The sequence below is a fragment of the Rhagoletis pomonella genome, unplaced genomic scaffold, assembly GCF_013731165.1.
Source record: "Rhagoletis pomonella isolate Grant_MI unplaced genomic scaffold, Rhpom_1.0 Rhpom_scaffold_00008, whole genome shotgun sequence".
Lineage (NCBI taxonomy): Eukaryota > Metazoa > Arthropoda > Insecta > Diptera > Tephritidae > Rhagoletis > Rhagoletis pomonella.
The window spans coordinates 24,452,284-24,472,311 of NW_023458562.1; the positions used below are offsets into that span (position 1 = coordinate 24,452,284).

At 35.9% G+C, this 20,028-nt stretch overlaps 3 protein-coding genes across 3 annotated transcripts; 2 read left to right on the plus strand and 1 right to left on the minus strand.

Annotated features, from left to right (window-relative positions):
• Positions 1 to 109: 109 nt before the first annotated feature.
• LOC118744489 (synaptogyrin) lies at positions 110 to 5,427 on the plus strand (the record flags this gene model as incomplete). The annotated part of the gene is given in 4 exon segments (XM_036477532.1): positions 110 to 344; positions 471 to 610; positions 4,497 to 4,677; positions 4,744 to 5,427. Coding segments are annotated over 4 exon segments (600 nt in total), but the record flags the coding sequence as incomplete, so codon positions are not given.
• A 9,437-nt stretch (positions 5,428 to 14,864) lies between these two features.
• LOC118745150 (cathepsin L-like) lies at positions 14,865 to 15,466 on the plus strand. The gene is made up of 2 exons (XM_036478675.1): positions 14,865 to 15,060; positions 15,125 to 15,466. Exons 1-2 carry the CDS (start codon positions 14,932 to 14,934, stop codon positions 15,386 to 15,388), a joined length of 393 nt encoding a protein of 130 aa, XP_036334568.1. The 5' UTR covers positions 14,865 to 14,931; the 3' UTR covers positions 15,389 to 15,466.
• Positions 15,467 to 17,508: 2,042 nt separating this feature from the next.
• Positions 17,509 to 19,363, minus strand: LOC118745231 (cathepsin L). The gene is made up of 2 exons (XM_036478756.1): positions 19,317 to 19,363; positions 17,509 to 18,362 (listed from the first exon to the last, which is right to left on the minus strand). The coding sequence occupies exons 1-2, from the start codon at positions 19,361 to 19,363 to the stop codon at positions 17,651 to 17,653; spliced, it is 759 nt and encodes a 252-aa protein (XP_036334649.1). The 3' UTR covers positions 17,509 to 17,650.
• Positions 19,364 to 20,028: the final 665 nt, after the last annotated feature.

A 20,028-nucleotide genomic window follows, 5' to 3' on the forward strand; every position in this document is an offset into this window, starting at 1 on the left:
CAATTTGTCTGAGACTTATTATGATGAATCGGCATCCTGCGTCATATGTATGTATATGTATAGAAAATTTCTATATTTTTCCCTATTATCTTTTTCATCATGCTTTCAGCTCTTTTCCATCGTTGTCTTCGGCTGCATTTCATCGGAAGGTTGGCGCACCGACGAGAATGGCAAGGAAGTGTGTCTGTACAATGGTGATGGTATGGCGTGCAAATATGGCAATACAATTGGCGTATTCGGTTTTCTGGCGTCGATGGCCTTCATCGGTGGTGAGTACCTGTTTGAACGCATGTCATCGGTGAAGAGCCGGAAACGTTATGTGATGGCTGATATGGGATTTTCAGGTGAGTTGAATTGACTTCATTTGCACGAGTGTCTATAATACATACATATGCATGTATGTGCGTGATAAGAAAATTAATTAAAAGTAACTTCTACTATAATTTTTTTATTATACATATTTGTTTTAGCGTTCTGGGCTTTCATGTACTTCATTTCATTCGTGTATTTGTGGTCGCAGTGGTCCTCGTCGCCATTGCCACCAGGTGGCATCGGCGTTGGAAATATGCAGGCGGCTATTGTATTCTCATTTTTCTCGATTTTTGTGTGGGTAAGTGTATGATGACTGTTGTTTATTTTATAAAAAAAATTCGCGTCTTATTAAGTTTGATACATTTTATGACTTCCGCCAAAATATTTTGTGCAGCCTAAGGGCTATTCGGGAGATTGGCCGTGTTTAGCAGGCCTAAAATTGGCAAAATTCAGGGACCGTAACAGTTACAACTTTTATTAAAAAAATCACTCTTTAACAATTATTTTTTGACTTTTATTTAATTACTCTTTAAATAACCGTTATTTCTGACTTTTATTTTATAAATCGAAAATAACAATTATTTTTGATTTTTATTTAAATAATCTGCAAATAACAGTTATTTTTGATTTTTAAATTATATGTCTTAAATAACAGCTATCGAAGACTTTTATTTATAAAAGTCATAAATAAAAATCAGTCACTGATCTTTATTTTTTCAATCATACTTATAAAAGTCATTTGAATAAGTCGTAGTAAACTTTTGTTTTCCAACACCTTCTTAACTGCGAAAAATGTTAATGACTTTTATATGATTGATTTAAAAAATAAAAGTCGGTCACTGATTTATATTAACGACTTTTAAAAGTAAAACTCTTCAATAACTGTTATCTAAGCCATATAATATAAAAATCAAAAATAATTGTTATTTTGGATTTATAATATAAAAATCAAATATAATTGTTATTTTTTTAATTTGGCATAAAAATTGCAAATAAAAATTTATTTTCAAATTTGAGTTTTGGTGCAAAACGAAATCGATTGGTATGTTTCACTTAGTTGTAAGTTTTGCTAACAAATGATATTAGAGAGGCGAAAACGGCAACTTTAAGTCTAACTAGAAGCTTCTCAAAGGAGTCCACTATTCATATTTCTTCCAAAGTAGAGTATTAAGGTGTAATTTTAAATAGTAAACAAGGTAAGCAGGTCTTTGGTAAAATGTGGAGTCTGTCACCTAGAGGAAACATACTGAGCCCGGGCATACACTTTGTTAGAATCATTACTGAAGGCTTCAAAACTGATGCAGGGTTAGGATGTGGAGCCTCAGTATTTCAAGCCGATCTGCTCTGATTTATTCGTAAATAGTGTAGTTTTAAAACAGCTTAAAAGGGAACATGGAAACAGCAGTACAATAGACGGCATGCAGTCTGAGTGCTCATTTCTGCACGCCTTGTTTTCTGTTAGTTCCGTAAAAAAAAAAACACTGGATTGACGAATTTATAACTTATGTCTACTACGAAACACTTTTTTTCTATTTGGCATAACATAAGATACAGAAGCTCCTGTGTTTTATTTTTTGTGAGAACCTAGAGAGGTGATGTCTTTGCAAGAGTGCCACTAACACTAGTTGTATTGAAGTCCCCGACAATGATATTGCGAACGAAATTATCACAGCTGTATTTAAAAGAACCTAACCATTTCATAGGATTTGCTTCTTGACGAGGCAGATCCCAAGCTCAGAGCACAATCCATTGCCGGAGGAGGCAGAAATCAAATGATTTATAGTTTGGCCTACAGCCATTCGATCAGGGCCATCAGGGTGCGGACAGCCATCAGGTTACCGAATGAGCTTCTCAAAAGCTGGAGCATACATATACCCGCGGTTCATTGTTATTTATTCTTATGAATACATGCCCAATGATTAGAATCTCAGTGTACTTTGTCTGGTCCACAAGAAGGGATACCCTGATGTTCGCGTCAATTACTGCGGAATAAGGCATCTGAATATTGCGATGATATTTTGTGAAAGACTGAATCCGTCACCAAATAGATTTTCACAGTGTGACACATCCCGGAAGAGGCCATTGGACAAACCATCTTTCCGTCGATACTAAAGCCGCTTTTTATTTCACGAAGAAAAAATGCTTATACGACGCCAGATCTAAAACTAATACTCCTATGTAGAGTGACGCTGAGCACAACCATCTGCTCTGTCCAAATTTAGAGAACCACTCTGTGCCGAGGGTTGTGGGTTGGTTTCACGTTGAACGAGGACAAGATAAAGTATTCCACGCAACTTATAAAGAGTTTCAGCGTATTGGACACACGTCAATCTGTTGGCAGTTACAATTTTGAAGTAGCGAAAGACTTTGACTACCGCGGTTCCAGCATTAATATCAGCAATAAGTCAGCATGGAGATCAAGCGCAAGGCCTGCCAACAGGTGCTGATCATAAATCCCTGATCATGCCCGCCCTGTCGAACAAAGATGAAAAGGTTTTGAATGCTTTCGAGATAACTACTTTACTCAAGAAGAGGAAATGACAAACTGTACGACTATTTAAGCGACGCTTCGAAGTTCAGAGGAAATTGGCAAAGTTTTTCAGTTCCAGCCCAAATCGACAAATCATCGAAGCAGTTGATAGAAAACTGGTGATCAGACCTAAAACAGCAAACAAATTGGTGCAACATCGTGAGCAATTTTTCACTCATCTCTCTCTCTCTCTCTTATTGTTTCTATTTAAGGGTATGCAGAGCTTCACTGAGCTTAAAATCAAGCGCTTCTTTATTTTCGAGAATTGTATCAATGCTTACTACAACCGCTTATCGATTGAGATGTTGTTGGGAGTCAAGAACTGGGCCAAAACTAAAGAGTACGCTAGGGTAGTCGTTTGGCATGTGTCGCTTTCAGCACTTCTGAGTTAGCTACCAAGAACACATTGATCAAGAACACATTGATTACTAATAACAATGGTTCCTTAAGAAAAAGCTATCTGCTATGGAACCTCTTGCTGAACAAATTTCTGCTTCACTATACCTTTAAAGCTACTAAAATTTTTCAATACGCAGGTCATTTGATTATATAGGGAGTAATAGTCCGCCTAAACTGAACTAGCTCTGTTCTTGAAGCGCCACAAAATAGCTAGGTTTTCAACAAAGCAACATTTTTCGCAAGTTTTCTGGATTCCTGGCTTTAATATAAAGGAACGTCGAGGACCCAATAAAAATAAATAAGGGTAAGTTTCAAGTCCCTAAATATTACCGTTGATTTACTGGAATTTTTATTTTGCCGAGGGTGTTAAGCATTTGCCTCTACATAAAAATGTATTGTGTTGGTGCGTTATATGGAAGAAAATGCTCTACACCCTCGGCAAAAAAAAAAAATAAAAATAAAAAAATACAACGGTAATTTTTAGCGACTTGAAACTTCCACTTTATTGCACTAAAATTTTATTAAAATTCTGGATAAAAGATGTAAATTCTGATAGAATTTTTTTGAAACTTTATTAATATTTGCGAAATTTGTGTAAGCTTTGAGAATTTTACTCATTTGGTTTCTGCTATAGGCAGCTCGGCCAGCTGCTTCAAGCTATTCAAAGAGTCCGGATACAGTTCCAACGTCAGCACCTTTCAAATCGAGCGCTATATGTCATTCGATAGTGCGCAGGTTGCAGCGTACCGATGTGGTACCATTATACTGCCAGGAACATTGATTGGTGGTGGATTGCAATTGCGTCGAGGGGACACCTGCAGCATCAATGGTACCTTCTACCACGCTGGCTAAAGCATATGAGCAGGAGGCTGCGGGCACTCCAGCGCTTGCCGTAGCAGCAGCGCCTGCTATTGAAGTGGCCATCATGCTGGCCGCGCTGGCCGAAGCTGACTCCGATGAGTACGTACTCTTACTCTGGCTCGTTGTAGTCAACATTTTGTTGCTAAAACATTCAAAGATGAGCATACAATAACTTCTTACGGGTATACCAAGTAGGATGACTTCACCATTGCCTGCAGATTCTGTGTAAACGCTCTGCACTTCGATGAAGTGAAGGTCTATTGCTTTTGTGAGGCTAAGAAGATCATAAACCTAAAGTGCTGCAGCAATTTTTCCAGGCACCACTGTTCAAATATTTAGTTGCACGCAGCATTTCTTTTATTCTCTTTATTTCCATATTTCAACATGCCCACAGGCTCTTTGCGCCTTCCTCGCCTACAAACGTTTTCTCATCGGCGCCGGTGATGAGTTCACATCAGCCTTTGAAACAGATCCAGCGAACGTGGTGCATCAGCAGGCATACACCAGCTACTCCATGGATAATGACAACGATCAGTATAGTACGTCGCCGTTTAGTGGCCAACAACAACAACTAGGTATGGATCAATGAATTTCTTTAAATAAAACACAACGGTATAACGATTTTTTCTCTTTTCGGATAGGTATGGATCAGCAAGGCATGGAATATCAACAGCCCACCTATTAAATAGTATGAACGGCAAATGCATACATGCATATGTATGTATATCATCAGCAGTTTAGTAGGATATCAAAATATGAGCGATTGCGTTCGGCAATTGTTTGTCGACTAGGCTCTTACATAAGATCATAAAATTTGGCATTTTGCGGGTGAATTTTGAAATGCGATGTAAAAAAAACGTTAAAAACTTTAACCGAAAACTAAAACATGAACCGAATACACCGATAGCAAACATATATACACTTAAATACATACATATGTAGACAAATATACACATCTGATGAAGCAAAGAAATTAAAAATATGTACATTTATATAACAATTTGCGATGGCGCGTAGAAATGGTTGGAAAAAACTGTAAAATTGCCGTCACAATGACGCAAAGTAAATATTTAGTTAAAAGTAGAGTTGATTAAGAAAAGTAGTAGTTTGTTATTTTCGAAGCTTGATTTCTCTATGAGACATTACGCGCGAAAAATATACCTACATACATATGTACATACATAGGTAATTACTAGGGCTGGAACTTCTATCCGCATTTTTTGAATATCCGGATAGTCGAATATCTGAATAAAATATCCGAACAAAATGAAAAGATATTAACCAAATATCTGTGGATGGCAAAATTAGCGGTATAAACCGTTACCGGATAATCACGAATATCTGAACGGTTATCCGGATGCTTGAATACAGAAATAGTCTCAACCCCGGTAACTACGTACTGTTCCCAATAGCTCATTTTACCTATGATTTAGAGCGTTTTATAAAATATTTTATAAAAAAATTAATTAAATAAATAATAAATAAAATAGATATGTAGGTACATAAGTGCAAAAGTTTGTAATTGTAATTGCGTGCGATTTTTAAGTGAATTTTATGTCGCACTTAAAAAGTAAATTGCTGTGCATAATTTATGTGTAGCGCGTAATTATTATTGCTTTGTATGCAAAAACAAAAAAAAAATGTAAAATGCTTGGCTTCAACTTAAGAAATGAATGCTCATTTAAGCGAACACTAACGAATATATCCAACTGCCCATGTCGAAATTCTAAGCGCATCAGAAATTGACAAGTTTTAACAATTAATTTCATTCACATTTAATTTTAGAGATTTTTTTTTTATAAAAATATAGTTTATTCTTTAACGATCGTTTCAAACTTTGTGCAATGTGTAAAAATAAATTCAATCAACTTTAGAAAATTTTAATTAGATTACTTAGAACAATCTTGGGTACAGAGTTTTGCAGCCCATTCAATTTTAGTAGTGCGATTCATGAGAATGTTGCAAACATGTAGCAAATGTCGCATTTATTGCAAAATTTTGACACCTTGCGACACTGCTGATAACTTTTATTTATGAAAAGTTTCTTGCGAAACTACCATATTATTTGAGCTGGCAATCATTCCAAAGTCAAAGTCGCGAACAGTGCGACCAGGTTAGCCTTTTTGAGCTAGATGTAGTAATTATATTTTTTGCTCTAGTGCCGGAATTTTAGGTTCAGCTTCGTGGTTTTTTTAATGCTACCTTTTCTATAAGTAATTTTCAGTAGTACTTTGAGAAAAAAAAGATCGATTTTATAGAAATGTTGAAAAATTATGCGGTGTACTTTCCAATTATCCTTATCATTTATTTTCTACCTGGAAATGTTTGACTATGGTACTAATCTTTGGAAATTCGAGCCGCCAAAAGATGAAACATTATTTTTCTTACAGTAAAACATAGGCAATCATGTCTGTCATAAAGTCAGACGGCAAAATGAGGAGCTCTTATTGATCAACACTTTTAGACAGGGCTTTTTAGGTAATATCTACCTTACTTTTGGAAGCTATATTAGAAGACCTTCCAATAGCTCTGTTATACTGAAGCAGACGAGAAGGTTTTTTTTTTAAAGAAACTGATTTGAAATCAAGGAAGAATTGGAGCATCCGTATCGCGGTGTGTATGGAGCAAAGTTAAATTGGTACTGCATCGAGCACCAAAGTTTTGAGCGAAAAAATTTAAAAACTAATTTAACGAGTACCGTTTACTTGAATTTGTAGAGCTGCTGTTAGTGCTGACCTTTTTAGTTTATTTTTCACTGCCTCTAAATTTTTAAAACCTTTTTTACGTAAATTTAGCTTATATATGTTTTTTACTGACCTCGAATACCTCAAAATAAAAGTATATCAGTTAAGGCTGCTTCGAGATATAATTGCAATAGTATAATAAAGTACAAGTTTGAAGTAGCTAAGACTTACCGTTAATTATCGGCAATTTTTTTGTTGATGGTGTAGATTATTTTCTTCCACATAAAAAAAAAAAAAATCGTCGAACATACTCTGTATAGAAGAAAATACACTACACCGTCAGCAAAAAACACAAGAAATCAACGGTAAATTCCAGCTAAAAATACTTCACCCTTCCATTTTATTATATAAAACTGCATACCCAAAGTCTTTCTTAGAAACCGAATTAAAAAGCTTAAAAATTTTAACAAAGTTTATTGACTTTGATAGGATTTTTGTTAAAGAATACTTTGCATTTTTATAAAAAAATAGCTAAAACTAAATAATAAAAAAAAAAATAGATTTTTAAAACTTGTCAATATGTGGTGTACATATAATTTTGACACGGTTTGTAGTTCATAATAATTTTAATTATAATAATAATTGATTGGCGCTTATACATATGTTAGTGTTTCGCCAAGCTTCTCCTGCAATTTGTGGCATGCGCCTTGGTGTTGTCACAGAATGCGGAGGGACCTATGTACGCCGATCGGCGATTGTATTTTTTTGAGAACCTGTTTTTCATGGCAGAAATACACTCGGAGGTTTGCCATTGCCTGCCGAGAGGCGATCGCTGTTAAGAAAGAACCTTTTTTCCACAGCGCTTTGTGGTTCATACATACATATAAATGAAATAAATCACAAACCATATAAGATTGTAGTTTTTAGTGAAGAAATACTTGTTAACAAAAGCTAAAGATATGTATGTATGTAGTAGCAAAAGAACACTTATTAAATGCAATCACTTACATACATACCCTACATACATACATACATACATACAGGCACATATTTTTGCAATGATCAAATATATGTATGCTCAAATAGCTGATTGTTTAGACTTTGGAAATAAACAGGATAAACAAAGCGAAAATGAAATATGTAACAAAATCCCACAAAAGGTTTGTAAATTAACTGATGAAACATTCACAAAAAAAAAAAACGATAAGAATTTATGCAAAGAACAGTACCAATATTATGAATACATACATATAAATATCCTATACATATGTGAAACTCTTTATGTCACACCATACATGTTTCTAAATCATACATACTACATTTTAGGGTAGTTCTTAAAAAAATCAACATCATGGCGCACGTCTTTATTTTGTCCTACGTACAAAGTAAAAACATCAGCGAAATTTCAAAATAAAATAAATAGCAAAATTTCGAAAAAATTTTGACTTTGACCAACTTTTGATTGGTTTTCATTAGGTCAAAATCACTGACATCAAAAACTGCCTTCGTCTGACTGCTATTCGTTTGGTGTCAAAAGCCTTTTCACTACATCAGAAAAACTGGCCAAATGTCGATATCGCAGTGTATGTCAAAAACGGTCGTCAAATTTTAATGTCGGGTGATTGACATTCCGTTTTCATTACTGATGCAAAATGTGAAGTTAAATTTTTGTTAAATAAGTCGGAAATACAGACTGTTTAGTTGTGGACAGCCCAAAAATGTAACTCTTTAGAACTCCTCATGCTGATTTCAATCTTACCAAAATTATTTGGCGCAAGTAAAAAATATAAAAATTTTAATATCTTATGAACTACATAATGGACTAAACAGCTAATGTACATAATTTATTTACTTTTTTTTTATACTTTTAAGCCAAAAATACCTTCTTTGAAGAAAATTGCATAATTAATGCTACAGAAATTTGTATTATTTAGAAAATGAAAGAACAGTTTTTTATAAGGCAAAATTTAACGAAAGTATTGGTAAAAAAATTTGTTTTAAAAATGGTTATAGTATATAAAAACGGCATTTAAATTACCTTTGCATTGGCATCAATAATTTTTTAATCGGTCAATTAGTTTCCGAGATATTATATACTACATATATATTAAAAAAATATTAAATTCAATTATTGGTAAATATCAAAACCATCAGCTCACGTTCGCGTGAGCAAAAAATTAGCAAATTAAGGGAAATCGGGAGACCAAAGTGGCATTTCATTTTCAGCTGAAGTTGCCAGAGTCAGCTGGAAAAATGTTTGCCAGCAAGACAATAGCTGGGCGGAATTTACACAAATCACAAAATCGTTTTTGCTGGTTCGGAAGTTGATGAAATAAGCCAAATTAAGCTTGCAAGAAGTAAGTAGTTATTCGTTCCGTCAGTAAACTATGTCAAGATAATACTTTTGGACAGTTTTCTTACGTTTTCAATTTTACAAAAAATTCTAACAGCTGTTCGTCTAGGTTGAAAGTTTCCGAAAATTTTCTGTTGCGAGATGGCAGATGACATTTCGTTGGAGTTTTGAGGCTGTATATTTTTTACAGGATAATTTAAACGAGCGTACCTAGGACATATGTCTAATTTATCGGACTTCAAGTCAAAAATTTGTGGAATTTGTGTGATTTTAAAAAACTTTATTAATTTATTCTAACGCTGGTGGGAGTCTTTATTTTGTACAAAGAGAAAAATAACGGGGTAAACTATACAAAATTTATATGTTGATATTTTAAGGACCACCCTAATACATGTGTATGTATAAGTACCTAGTCATTTGAACGTATGTAAATATTTGTGAATGCACAATAACGTTCAAGATTGCATGCTATTAAGAAAGAAATAAAAAAAAATCATAAAAACTTCATTATTCTACTCAATAAATTTTTTTTAAAGATATCTTTAAGCAATAAGGTCAAAAAAAAAGATTTAAACTTGAATTGACAGTTTTAATTTTCAAAAACTTGTTTAACCTTTGGTCGGTCGATAAATTTGTATGCCGTCAAGGCCACCAAAGGCCTTCCATGTTAATATGGTCTGTTAAGCTAATACATAATTTTATTTCTTTTATCTCATACATCTTTGCCCGAATCGGTCCATTAGCATTAAAATTGGTTGATCCGCCGCGTTGACATTAAATTGCCTCTTAGTCTTCATCATTGCTTTTCTACGTATTTTTTCCCCGATTTCGAAATATTCGCCAAAGACTTACTCGAATGGCAATTAAAAATCTTTGCTTTTATTTGTTATAAATGACATTTATTTTGAAGCCAATTTTGAGCGCTATCTATCAAAGATTTTCTTATAAATAAACTCTATCCCGTAATTTTAAACAAAAACTGTTCTAGGAGATATCGTATTTCCCAGGTATGGTAAACTGAGAGTTAATTGAAAGAATGACTAGTCTTCTCTGAAGTAGGCTTATATAAATTTTAGTTGTTTCATATACATACATATGTTTAGTGTGTAATAACCAGCCTTATTTGTTTTGTACATTCATTTACATTTACATTCATACAAACCCGTACGTATATAAAGACAGACTATATTTATAGAAAGTCCTAATATTATTTATTTTGCTTTTAAATATTTTTTTACAAACGTTTTTATTTCTAAGCTGTTGAAAATATTTGCTTAATAATAGCAGTTTCATTGTAGAAAAAATATATATACATACATATTTACATATATAGATATGTAAGTTATGACAAAAATGTAGATTCATGTATTTAATTGTAGTAGATGTGCGTTCTATTGGTAAATTTAGACTAAATAAATAAAAGTAATGTATTAGTGCGAAAAAAGTACAGCCAATCCTAAGCAAAAGCTAACAAAATAAAACAAAATAAAAATATAAATATAAAACATGTAAACAGCCGTAAGGAAAACTGATAAACATAAATAACTGGCAACAATAAAAAAATCAAATACACCCACATTTACATACAAACTATAAAAATAAAATTATTAAAATGTTTTCGCTGAATGGCAAGTACTCATGCATACATTTACATATAAATACCTAAGTATTGTAATTTTGTTCAGTTGATAAATAATATTATTGCATATATAAGATTAAAGAATATACATACATATACATAAAAAAATTAATCAATAGCTTGGAATTGCTTATTTCGCCATTTAGGTTGGGCTGGGTTATGTCAGCTTGGCTGATCCTTGAGGTTGCTAAGAAAGGGCAGGCCCACGCTTAAACCGTAAACCCGATGCACTTGTTAGTGAGTTTTAACAACTTTCTAGTCTTTTGGTCTGCTTTTATTCTTCTGTGAGGATAAAGTATATAGAGTCGCGAAAGTTGAGTGCCAAAAGTTGAACAGTGACACAGGTAATGTGCCAATTTGCCTCTTTGTAGGTTCTCTCGAATCCACGTCGCTGAACACTACATAGTATAGAACAGGCAGCCAACTATCACTGCTACACTTTACTAGGGAAAGTTGGGTGAAGAGAAAGTGGTATCATCTCGTAATGTGGAATTTCTTAGGGCTCAGATACCTCTAACTCAAATTCTAGATTTGATATCAGTTCAATTATTCAAAATAGAGCTGGCGAATAAGGCATTAAGAAATACGTCCTCCTGCGTCCACTAATTTCGTACACATCCGACTAAAAACCACCTGCGAGCATTGGAGCCGGCATCGTTGGTACAAGATCAAACAAGGTCTTCCTTCTATGGGTCCCGAGTCACTAAGCGATAAATGAAAATGAAGATATAGACAGGCTTGCTAGGATGGCGGCAGCAACAACACCAATAGGTCCCGAGCTTTTCTTTGCAATAGCAGCACACACCATCAGAGAATAGCTTAGGAGAGAATTAAGAACAAGTAGAGAACGAGTCACTAGACAGCGCCAGGCAAAGGAGATATTGGAAGGATTCAACAAAAAAAAAAAAAAAAAATATGATAACCTCACTAAGCTCCCAAAGAACAAATTAAGAACGAACGAAAAATGATACTAAAGATGGCACAACGCCGAAACCGGTTTTTCTCCAAACCAAATTTGACAAGGGATGACGAAAATTCGTTCCAAAATACAACAATTTAAGAATTGTAATAGGTATATTAACAGTTCATTTCAGATTAAGAAGTCAGCTAAACAAACTCGGGATCTGGTCCACCGATTCATGTCGTTTCTGTGATAGGACAGCTGAAGCTTCTGAGCACATATCTACTTCTCGAAAGTCATGCTGTGACGAGAAGACGATAAACGTTCTTAGGGTCACTAAACTCTTTGTCAAAAGCTCAGATTTGGAAGAATAGGTACATTAAAATATCGCTTGTTTTTTTTTCATAATCATATGTTTAAAATATCTTAACATTTCAAAATTCCTTTCATGCCTGAAAGTTGCAGTTCTTTTGTTGAAAATACAGTTTTTTTCTTGGGTTTTTTGAAAATAAAACCTGGCAACCTGCATGCACTCGACGTCACCAAACAACCCACTGAATTTCCTAAGGGAGTTAGGACGGTAAAGGACCTCCAAGTCGCAGTGGATTCTTCAACCGAATATCCATTTATCTATCTGTGCCTTCGTCATATGCCATGCATTTTTCACTCTGTGTTATTCCGAGCTAGTCTTTTATGATCCAGCGCCAATATTGTTGGTAGTTTTTGCCCTATAAGAGAAACGCATTATTCTTGCCAGGTATAGTGCGCTATGTAGGCCTTCTTTCCACGGTATTCGATATTGCTTTTCCTGTTCAGTTTGGTGTCTATCGTGACTTCCAAATACTTTGCACTATAAGATAGCTTGAGCATCTTACCATCAAGCGACGGCGCTTTGAACTGGTGTATTTTGTTCCTAACCATTTGTGAATAGCATAAGTTCGATCTTCTCTGGGTCTGCGCTTCACCCGCTCTTTGTAAGGTACCCAGCGACGCACTGCTAAATGGGGTCCGCCCAAAAAATGCATTGCGTAATTCATACAAATAATTGATTAAAATACCGCAGACCAATTTAAAATTGTAATGCGCATTGTAGGCAGTGTGCTGGGTATAACTGCACCAGTGATCTTTCGAGTATTTCGTTAGAGTTGAGAGGAAAGGACCCATAACTGCTAGCAAATCATCATAGGCGTACGCCACAAATTGGACGCCCCCTCTGTTGAGATTTTTTCAGTATGCCGTTCAAGGCTTTAACAATGGTGAGAGAACGGCTTCCTCCATTTGTAACGTGAACCACAACGGTACCACAATGATCGACTGTGGTCAGCTAAATAAACCCTCAGGGCCAGCTACTCAATATCTGGTCACCACCAATCTCCGCTTAAACATCGTTATCGACGTTACCGACTCCCTGTTATATGAATGGAGTCGAAGACATCGGAAAAGATGTTTTAGCGGAGATTAGAGTTAACCAGACATTGAGTATTCGGCCCTTAAACTCTTTAGCTAAAGTGAATTATGAGAAATGCCGGGTCTAGTTCACAGTAGTTGAAACCATTTGTTTTCTTTTTCCACATACATACATACATATGTATTTATGTATATATATGTACTTTTTACTCGTCACTACTTTGAGTATCCCTTCAATCAAACTTAATACATTTATGTACATTGTACAATTATTTCAGTGTACAGTTTCGTATAATTTGCGATATATATATATGAGGCATTCTTTTTCATATCGGACACCAAATTTTTTGACACACTTTCGACTCACTTCAATTTTTTTTTTATGGATTATATACAGGAAATAAGCTAACACGTACTCGGGGATTTTTTTTAACTTTTTTCTTCGGAGATATGATCTGTCAAACTTTGGATTTTTTCGTGATTCTGACTAATCATGTACTTTTTGAAATCGTTATATCTCGTGTTCTGCTCATTGTAGAGACTTCATCTTAACGTCGTTTTAAAGCTAAAGAAATGGGCTTAACCTTCTGTATATAAGATGGTCAAGATTGTCCTAAAGCTAACTTAGCTATTAACAGTTAACCTTTTTGAAGTTGATTTGCATAGTGAAGACCAGTAAATTAGGTGTTTAGAATTATACCATCGCAATCCTTGTTTAATTCTCTATAAAAAAAAAAATGGTTAAAAAAATTGGAAATTTTTTCAAGAGCTAGTTTAGAAATATTTTTTTATGGCGAGAAGGTTTATTTTGTAATTTTTTTCAATTAGTCAAAATCGCGAAAAAATCCAAACTGTGAAAGGTCGTATCTCCGAAGAAAAAAATGAAAAAAATTCCTCCAAAACGTGTTAGCTTATTTCTTGTCTAGAACTCATAGAAAAATTTGAAGCGAATCGGAGACATGATATATATTTTACAAAATCCATCCGACTTAGAATAGAATGGCTCATATATTAAATCGAACACTTTTCTCTCCACACTAGCTTATGGCAACTGGCCTTAAAGATCGCTAACGTTAACTGGTTTCCACCTCTGAATGCAACCTCTCGAAGTCTCCCTAATATCAAAACCATGAAAATATAGTAATTTTGGTTATCTGGAGCTAAGTATGCATTATTTGTACAATTTGCGCGTACATACAAGGGAAGATAAATTACAGATATTTTTTTGAATAGTGTTGATCCATAACCATGCTACCTTAAATACGATTAGGCCAATAACAAAAATAGAACCAAAAGGTGGAAGTTAGGTTGATGGCCTTACACATATGTATGTATGTCCATATGATAAGACCGCAACTTGCTGTTGCCAACCCACGTATTAACTGTGAGGAACTGCAAAGATCAGCTTCATTCTTAAGCACCCGCTTGCGTTTTATTGACACTTGTCTTCATGTTTGTTTTTTTTTTTTGTTTTGTCAAAATTATTAGCGTCTGATAACGCATTGAGCGTATAACAATAATTAAGCGCTAATGAGGGAAAAATCGCATTCATAGCTTTCTTCGCTATCAACCATTGGAACTCATTATCAAGTTGTCCATTTAAAGACCAATAATAGCAATTTGTAAAAAAATAAAAGAATTGATTGCTTTGAACGCTTATCTGAAAGGCGTCCATGGACCCCCACATGCACACAGCACACACAACTGTACAAGAAGAAAAAACGCAGCTTAGCTCCGCTCAACAAAGCTTAAGAGGTGAAGTATAAATCTCATCGTAGCAGCAAGGTATTTGAGTATTTCATAATTTGCCGTTTGCTGCACAACACTCGAAAATTCTTCTGAAGAATGCGCACCTTTTTAGACTCGACACATTTTAAGCTTTCACTGCTGCTGATGCTCTCAATGGCGGCGTGTGTTTTTAGCGCTTACGGTGTGATGGACGACTGTAGCGATGACAGTTGGCAGTTATATAAGGTATGTATGGTGGGGAAATTTAGCATTTTTTTATATTAGCTTTTTAAATTTACATTCTACCCAGCTCCAATTCCGAAAGCAATATCGTTCATCGGTGGAGGATGCGCGTCGTCGCGTGATTTTCTGCAATAATATACACATGATTTATGATCACAATGAACGTTATAAGAGAGGTGAAGTAACTTTCGAAATGGGCGTTAACCAGTTTGCCGATTTGACAAGTGATGAATTTCGTCGTTGGCTGCACGGTGGAAGTATCGGTGCTGAAGCTTTAGCTGGCAGAAGTATAAGTGCCACGAGTTTCATGAGAACTAGACGATTTTATTAGATGCAGATATTGATAGGATATATTATTTGTATTAATAGTTGTGTATTTATATTTACTTGTATTTGTTTAAAATCTTTATTATTTGGAGATTTTTATTCTACGTAAATACTTAAATATGTATGTAGAATTTGAAATTGTATTACAAATATTATCAAAACATATTTATTCTAATTTCCTCTTCATAATTTTAAAGAAGTTTTGTCATAAAATAATCTTTATAGTTTTCACAAAAATGATTGAGCGGTAAAAAGAATTGGCGACCATATAGCCAATTCGCAACTTACTATTTAAACTACTAGGGACCCTGGAATAGGTTAGGTTAGATCGTCAAGAGTCCAACTGCGAGCGGTAACTGCGGGGTTAAAGCAAGACGGGCGGATTCTTGTCACGGAGAGCTCCTTCGGACTAGTTGTAAAGTACGAACCCAAGTGCCTAAGCCGCAATCTATCAAAAGCTGGGCAGTTTAAGAGAAAGTGTTGAGATGATTCCAGCTACAACAAAAGGGGTCTGGTGTGATATTTAATTTCCCTGCGTGATAGGAATGCGGCCTGTCAGTACACCCCCACCAGAGATATCCGGCATCGCGAGCCTAAAGAGATCCCTAGACTACGATATCACTATGGCCTGGTACTCATACAAGTCCTGACAAGGTAATATACCTACGCGAAACATAGTGAGTCAAGTACCTTAAGTCTGGCTGCCGCACTTTCTCCAGTTGTTGAATTGCGATATCGACAGACTCTATGTTAAGCATGACGTTGAGGGTCAGGTTGAGAGTGGTCCTCAGTGGCCCACTGATTCCACTGGATAACGTAGCCCTCTCCAGTCTATTCTACCAGATGAGAGGCAGGAGAAAGGAGAAAGGTCTCTTACCTATGGCCCCTTTGCAACTGTATAACGCCACTGAGACCTTCCTTGCTCTCTCCTCGATATTAGGCTTCCACGACAGTTTCCCATATAGAATCAAGCCCAAGTTCCATTGTTTACACCAAGTATCCTCTGTGTGCGCCAGATTGAAAAATGAGAACTGGCCAAACATCGGCACGGGGCGTTATTTTGTCCCAGCCATATTACACGCCTCTGTGCGGCAAAACGTGAGCGTCCAGCACTGAAAGTAAAGCTCAACGTCGAAAAGTTGCAATCATACCTGACGGCCACCATATTGGTCGCTGAACTTTGACATATGATATGATATGATATCATATGATAATAAGAAGAAGATATGCAAACTCATACACAATTAAATACATACACTAAAAAAAATTTAACCAAAAATTGGTTAATATTACCAAATTCAAACTTGAAAAGGAATCAAGGGGATTTTTGGTTAATATTAACAATGCCTTGGTTGATATTTTCAACAATGATTAGAAAATATTAACCACACTTTGTTTACATTAACCAAACTTTTGGTTGTCGATTTTTTCATTTGAATACGCTTATGTTCTGCACTTCACAGATGCTTCTTCATAATTCGGAGATACAAAACAAAATTTTTTTATCATTTTAACACGTTGCCTCTGACGGAAAGACGCGGTGCTTCTGCAAGTTAGCACATAGCAGTAACGCCCTCTGTACGCTCAGCCCTTGCCGTTCTGCAAGGTTATCCCAAAATGTTGAAGTTGAATTAATTTTCTTTGTCGATTGAATTGGTTTTGCACTTCACAGATGCTCGCAATAAGGAAAGATAAAAAAAACAACAGAAAAAAATAATAATGATGTGATGTTGCCGCTGACGGCATTCGTATTCGATTCTGCCTGAAGCAAACAAATACCCGCATGCACCTCTACACGTTCAGCTACAGCCAGAATTTGTTTTCAAATGGTCAACTTGAATCGCATTTCTTACAATCGGTATACTGACCATGAAAAAACCAAACAATAACTTTGTTGGAGAAGTCATTGTTACTTTTGGCTCAGTGTATGTATGTATGCATCAACAGGAAAATATTTTTAGATAATTGCACTTTATTTAACATAAATAAAAAAATTATACGTAGTTTAAAAAACTAAAAACTCGCTACTTAACTTGAGAATTGAAATCGCTGCATCTTTTAGGCGCATCGTTATTACATACTTACTTTCCAAGCTAATAAAAGCGAGGTAATATAAATATTAATTGTGTCATAAAAACATTTACTTACAGCTTAAAGAAATATAAAAAGTTTGCTACAAATTATTTTAATATCAAGCAAGACATATAATACTCATCTCATTAACTCAAATTTGCATAATTTAAATAACTTTGTCTCCTACTCCCGTCTACAGTATCGGATAGCTGCACTCACTGGCGATGCCACAAAAACTATTCACATTTCGCAATAGTCGCATAAATCCGCCTTCACCCCAATTCTCCGAGTACGAATTTTTAATAATCCAATAGTCACGACCATTCTCAGTGCCATAACCCACAACCACCACTGAATGATTAACTTCGCCCTGATTGCATTCAGTATCATCATAAATGCCGCCCATGTATTGTTCGAAGGATATCGCCGCACCGTTGATGGAGCAAGCCAATGGACCCAGCGTCGCAATGACCTCCTTCATTTTCTCCTCATCGCCCGGCTTAATGCGCGCATAATCGCGTATCTGTACACCTTTACCTGTTTCATTGCGATGACATTGCGCATTCTCCATTTGTGTGTACGGGTAATTGTTTGCTATCGAAATGCCGTGATCGCGTATATATTCGAAACCATACTCCTGGAAACCACCATCACAGCCCGTATTGCCATATTCATCGGCGCAATCGATCAGATTCTGTTGCGAAAGTGGCACCAGTATGCCAGTGCGGCGAAAGAGATGACCCTCGAGCGCCGCCGCAGTGGCGAACGACCAACACGAACCGCAATCGAAACCTTGAAATCCGGGTGGTGTGACACCGCCTTTCTCGCGCCAATCAAATGATTCAGGTAAATTTTGCACATTCGCTTTGGCGGTAACGAAATTGGTGTGCTTGGAGGTGATTTCCCTGCGAATAAAAAGAAATTGGTAATATTTATAAAAACAAGGGGGAAAGAAAACAATTTTGAAATTCTGCGAAAAAACGTATCTACGTATGTTTATGCATTTGTATACATAGTACATTCATACATAAGCTCATATATGTATACTAATTCACTGTTGTTATTTGTAATACATTTTTGGGGAATTTCTTTAGTAAATTAGTTAATTAATGGACTTATAAAATGATGCAAACAATAAAAATAATTAACAAGAGTGAATCGAAATCAAAATGCCTATGTAGGTTACTCATTTAAACAGTTTATTGGTCTAAGGTGAGTGGGTAATTAAGGCCATAAAGCTTAACTACTTTGAATGGGAATTACTTAGGTATGAGTATAGTTTTGGATTAGTTTCTTATTTAATGATTCATACCAGTTTATACTGTGGTAAGTTGGAACAATAAATATAAATTTTTTCAACCAATTACCAATTGTCCAGGATGGAAATGACATAAAAAAATTCATATAAAAAGCCTAGAGTTGTATTATTTCCGTAAAAACACAATTTTAATTCCAACAATGCGTGTGAAACCGTCCTTGTCGGCGATCAGTAATTCCGCTATCATCGTGCAAACTTTGTCTGAATAATAACTTTATCGAACGGGCCTATGGAATATGGTCTGCAGAGTCCACGTATAGGGTAGCACGACACATCTGTCATAAATTAGATAAGATAAGACCTATTTAGCAGACTACTCCGACTTATTCAAACCCTTCAAGTCGTCTGCGTAACTGACAAAGGCTGTGGAAGAGTTATACGATTATATGGCTCTTATTTATGGGACCTGCGTGGGGACCGGGAAGGAGGGAGGCATTCATCTTGAAGGTTGGTAAGAGCCCTCATGCTTCCCCTAAGGACTTCAGGCCTATCAGTCTGTCTTTGTTTTTGATAAACACGCTCGAGAGACTGATTGACTTACATATACGAAACGGTATTCCTTGTGACTGTTACTCGAGAACTCAACATGCTTACTGCAACGGAAGGGCGTTCGACAACGCCTTACACACAATGGTGAAGTGTATAGAGGAAGCCTACACTCATAAATATTATGCAGTCTGGATCGCGGTTGTAAATGGTCTTCTAGAGAAACTGGGGAAATCGGGTTGTCTGATGATCGCCGCCGGCCATTATGTGGCATTTGTGATCAGTTGGCGATTTTAAGTTACTGGGTGGGCAGCTAACTGTGGCCTCGCAATCAGCCCCACCAAGACGGAACTGGTCTTGTTTACTAGGAAGTATAAGGTCCGAGATGTGGCTCTTCTCTCAATCAATGGTGTCTGCCTGCAGCTCTGCGACAGGGCCAAGTACTTAGTCATGCTCCTGGATAGGCAGCTATCGTGGAAGCCCAATACAAAGAAGCAACCGATGCCTGTTGCTTTATACTGCTGCAGATGAGCTATTGGTAAACGGTGGGGTATCTCGCCAAAAATAGTTCATAGGCTTTGTGAAACCATGGTAAAGCTTATCGTGTTTTACGGGGGCCTTGTCCCATGGTACTCACCAGTAGAGGTTACACTTGCTAAGCAACTGAAATGCGTACAGCGGATTGTCCGAATCGGCATAAGTTGGGCATTAAGAACGGCGCCGGTGTCACCAGCAATTTAAGTGGAAAATTATTTTTTTCTGTCAAT